General features: G+C 41.7%; 1 protein-coding gene across 1 annotated transcript; it reads left to right on the top strand.

Moving 5' to 3' along the window:
- The first annotated feature begins 808 nt into the window (after window positions 1-808).
- Window positions 809-4,475, top strand: RPL22L1 (ribosomal protein L22 like 1). Its single transcript, XM_065875818.1, has 4 exons — window positions 809-817; window positions 2,498-2,590; window positions 2,748-2,869; window positions 4,220-4,475. Exons 1-4 carry the CDS (start codon window positions 809-811, stop codon window positions 4,362-4,364), a joined length of 369 nt encoding a protein of 122 aa, XP_065731890.1. The 3' UTR covers window positions 4,365-4,475.
- Window positions 4,476-4,769: the final 294 nt, after the last annotated feature.

Genomic DNA, 4,769 nt, shown 5'->3' with positions numbered 1-4,769 from the left:
AAAATGACTTCTTTTTTCCTTTTGTCATCAAGACTATCACCACTGCACATCCATCCTGGTGTGTCTTTTACATTTTAGTAGTTAGGTCTCAGCAAATATTCCTTGAATATTAACTGCGAGGCATTTTGGATGAAAGTCAGGAGTCCTAGGATTAACTCTAAAACCTATAAAATAGAATAAATTATGCACAATGTGTGAACAAGTGAGCACTATGTATTCTTCGCTGAAAGGTTTTTTTGGGGTTGTTTTTTCGTTTTGGGGTTTTTTTTTCCCCTCAAGAACCAAGTTTGTTTTGGCTCCCTGAAACACTGATTTCCCTCAACAGTTATTTAGAAAACAAGACTTAAAAACATATATACAGAAATAATTTTTTTTTGCTGGAAGATTATAATTGCAATATAAGACAGGAGATCCCAAAGGAACCTGAGACATTGCCTTGCCCTGATTGGAAAAAAGATCCAGGCGATTAGTGAAAAATGTTTCCTGTATCCCTCGGGTGTGTGCATCTGGAGCGGCCTCCCAGCAAGCAACCGCAGAGACCTCTGTGGTCAACCAGCGTTTGTCGTCACCAGCGTAAAATCGTGAATGGTTTCAGCTACCGCCGCTGGTGGACGCTCAGGAAAAGTGACTGCCTACTGCACTCCAGGCTACGCCCCCGGTTTCCTGGGTTACTAGCCTCCGCGCTCCTCCCAAGTCCTCTTCCGGGAGGCGGCGATCTTACGATCTCGGCGCGTGACGCAGCACGCTTTGGTATAAATGTGTGCCGCCGGCCTTCGCTTTTTCTCTGATCGCGCTGCCGGCGTGCAAGATGGCCGTGGTGAGTGACGTTGGTCTCGCTGGGAGTATATTACTCCAATGTAGATGATTTTTGCAGCTGGCGAGCTGGGAGCGTCAAAGTCTAGGTCGAGGAAGGGTAAAAATGGAGACTTGGGTCAGGAACACAACCAGGATGTTAAGATTATAAGTTTCTGACTCCTGGCAACTGCCATGTGGTCTGGAGGAGTTCGAGCTGGGCCCAGAATTGGGTTAGGATGGGCGGTCGTGGGAGCGCAGGGAAGGAGGAAGCACGACGGTGAACGGGGCTAGTGGGACAGAATTTGGGCCATTGCTTTTCTCCCTCGTGCCTGGTAACGCCGATGATAACCTGTTTATTTGCACTAGGAAGCAAATGTGGGTAATTGGGCAGGCCCGGTCGAATGGCCTTGCCAGGGCGGAGGGGCACCCGAGACACTCAACTCCCGGGATAGCCGCGGTTGCAGAAGTTTCAGAGAACTTTAAAACTAAGTTGGGGAAGAAATTTCTTCATTATCTCATAACGAGTTTTTTTTTTTAAAGGTGAAAGCCACGACTCTTAAGCAAATAGAAAAGGAACATGCTTCAGAGACTTTATTTATTAATAAGGGGACCAGTAATACGTTAAAGCCGGTCCAAAGAACATTTGATGTTAGGGTAAAATTGCTGGGTTAAATACGAAAGTAGATAATGTCCAAAGCCCTCTGGGCTTATCTCTCCCCCCAGATAAATGACTTGCCTGTCCGAAGTTAACCGATGCCCCAACAAAGGTATAAATTGCCCAGTCAAGGCCAGTTCCTAGTCTTCTCTTTTACCAGTTCCAAGTTCGGGATAAATTTTTTTGGCACAAAGTATGCCACTGCCTAAGAAAGCGAACTGGCTTTAGTGCTTGGTATCCATTTGGTTGGATTTTACGTGTAGCCTTATTCCGCGGTATTGGCCTAAAAGTTTTGGGTATGGAAAACTTAAGTAATACATGTTTAAAAAAAAAATTACCAGATTAAAGGTATCTCTCCCCTTTCCTTTCCTCACCCATAACAGCATTAAGGATTGAATTCCCTACACATTAGTGGGCAGAATATCCTGTTCTGGCAGGCGGCTGAGCTTGGACTAGGTGGTACACTACCTGTTTCCCCATCTGCAGTGGGGATGGCAGTACTAAAGTAGTGCCTTTAGTAATTTAAAATTGAACATCTGTGGTCTGGAAAATTATCAATAATAGAAGCCCACAGTCTTGATAACTTGAACAAAATGGGCCTGGTTAGCGGTTCAAACCAAGCTAGGTGGGTATTTTTTAGTTTTAACTTGTAGTAGAAAGTAGATTGATTCTCTTATTCTTTTCCATTTGCAAAATAGGATTCTTTGGAATCTTCTGATGAAGGAAACTAGTAGTAGCTCAGCATATACTTTGCGCTTTCTTGAGCTTTGCCCTTGTGAGGCACTTACGTGGTGAACAGGGGAAATTTCCATCGGATTTCATGAAACTTGATTTTAACCAAGTTAATGAGTGTACTCCCCCTACACATAGCCTGGTTAAAAAAAAGTTAGGGTATATCTGATAAGTATTAAGCAATTTTTTTAGAATTTTGCACCATTTCATGTATATAGCCTCATTGTACAATACTGCACTGATACAGATCTTTGATTTTGTGTATAAAGTGAATAAATTCTTGTAGAGAGCCATAATTATATTAACTTTCTGTAGAAGAAAGACAAGAAGCCTAAGAAGTCAACCTGGAAGTTTAATTTGGACCTTACTCATCCAGTAGAAGATGGAATTTTTGATTCTGGAAATTTTGTAAGTATCACTCAATTCAACTTGTTTTTTATCATCTTAAAAATGAATTGAGTATGTAATATTTGATTTTAACCTAAGCTCTGTTCCTAGGGTACCTTCCCTAGTGAATATCTAGGGTTTTCTTCCCTAGTGTGGCATTTTTTCTGTTTTAAAATAGGAACAGTTTCTACGGGAGAAGGTTAAAGTGAATGGAAAAACTGGAAATCTTGGGAATGTCGTTCACATTGAACGCTTCAAGAGTAAAATCACAGTTGCTTCTGAGAAACAGTTCTCTAAAAGGTTGGTATTTGTTTTCCATGGTATTTTGTTTTAACAATGTTGGGTGCTTTAATATTAGAATACGTTTGAAGAAACATATCTGTTGTGTAACTTGGGAGTAGTGTCCCAACTTTCTTAGTTTTGGTTGTCTAGTAGAAGCAGCCAATCAAAGGTAAAGTCTTTAACGTTGATGTTGCAGCCAGTTTTCGTTCATTCAGTCTACTTGGCAAATAGTAGATAATACATGGCAGCACTGTTGCAGGACTGAGTAGCCTGGCAGTGAACCAAGCAGACTAAGTACCCACTACCAAGGAACTTAAATTCTAGAGTGGAGAAGAGAGATAATGAAATGCAATATTAAGTAGTTGATAAGTGCTGTGTACGTGCATAAAGAAGGTTGGTGTATAAAGTGGTCAGGGGAAGCTTCATCTAAATGAAATGCAGTAGTGAGCCATGCAAATTAAGGAACTGATTGTTGTGGCTGAGGAAGATTGATGGTGGAAACTGAAGACTTAGGAGCCTATTGTGGTAGGAAATGGTGGCTTGGATTAAGGTGGTAGCAGTGCATGTTAGCTGTGGTCATGGATTAATCACTAGGTATTTGGAGATGAAGTATCTGTCTTCAAGGATCTTATAGACATGCAGATAATTGTTATAAATGCAGTACTGTAACTGTTACATTGAAGGTAGAGATTGGTAAAGCAAGAATTTGCAGAGAACCTGAGAATAAGCTTAGCGTTGCCAGTGGAATGAAGTATTTCTAACAGGGAGCAACATTAACAAAGGGCAGGGAGGCTTGAGACGAATGCTTGCGAGTTCAGGATTGCTGTAAAACGTAAACGGTGAGAATGGCTGGAATGGTGAAATTAGGCCTGCTGTAAGCTTTTTTATAAGGACTGAGCCATATGCTAGTTGCAAGACTGGATAATCTTAAACTTGTGAATTGGATTCAGCGCTGTTGACGGGTTGCCTCTTGTTTATCCAAGGTGGGATTAAGGTTAGGGAGGTTGATAGTAGGGAAGAGAATGTTGACATTTTAGTACATAACATTTGAAGAATAAGATCGTATATTGTTTAAAAAATCTAATGTGGCAGTAAGACTGAAGAGGAAACTACTATTATGCTCTTAAGCATAAAGTTTATTTGGGGAGGGGAGAAATAAGGGTTTTGATAGGGCATAAACTGATTTTAATTGGGGTTGAGATGCTGCCATATTTATATCCCTAGCAACCTTGCTAATGCTTAATACAAATGAAAGGAAAGATTGTGGAGGGAACTGGGAACACAGAAGACGAATATGACAGTGCATATTTTATATAATAAGCCTTTACACAGTAGGTATTTTATGAAATTCATGTCTTTATTTTAAAGGTATTTGAAATACCTCACCAAGAAATACCTTAAGAAGAACAATCTTCGTGATTGGCTTCGTGTGGTTGCGTCCGACAAGGAGACTTATGAACTTCGTTACTTCCAGATTAGTCAAGATGAAGATGGATCCGAGTCTGAGGACTAGATGAAGCCATCCCTTTCAGGGCTTTGCTTGCTAACAAAACAAATGAAGTATACAAGAGAAACATCTGGAAATGGACCTTCAGTTTATCAGTGAATAAAAAACATTACTCTGTATGTTAAGCATTCATCTCTTTGATTTAAGTGTATGCTGTTTATATGGTGCTGGCTTTCCTTTAATACTTTTTTTTGTTTGTTTTTCTTTCGTCGGCACGGGCCTCTCACTGTTGTGGCCTCTTCGGTTCCGGAGTACAGGCTCCGGATGCACAGGCCCAGCGACCATGGCCCACGGGCTCAGCCGCTCCGGGGCACGTGGGATCCTCCCGGACCGGGGCACGAACCCGTGTCCCCTGCATCAGCAGGCGGACTCTCAACCACTGCGCCACCAGGGAAGCCCCCCTTTAATACT

Source organism: Phocoena phocoena, chromosome 4 (assembly GCF_963924675.1).
Source record: "Phocoena phocoena chromosome 4, mPhoPho1.1, whole genome shotgun sequence".
NCBI classification, from domain to species: domain Eukaryota; kingdom Metazoa; phylum Chordata; class Mammalia; order Artiodactyla; family Phocoenidae; genus Phocoena; species Phocoena phocoena.
This window is presented reverse-complemented; position numbering and strand designations above follow the sequence as displayed.

Coding starts and splice junctions, on each gene's coding strand:
- RPL22L1 (XM_065875818.1), top strand. Junction 2,591..2,747: donor TTTTTGATTCTGGAAATTTT/GTAAGTATCACT, acceptor GTTTTAAAATAG/GAACAGTTTCTACGGGAGAA. Junction 2,870..4,219: donor GAGAAACAGTTCTCTAAAAG/GTTGGTATTTGT, acceptor TTTATTTTAAAG/GTATTTGAAATACCTCACCA.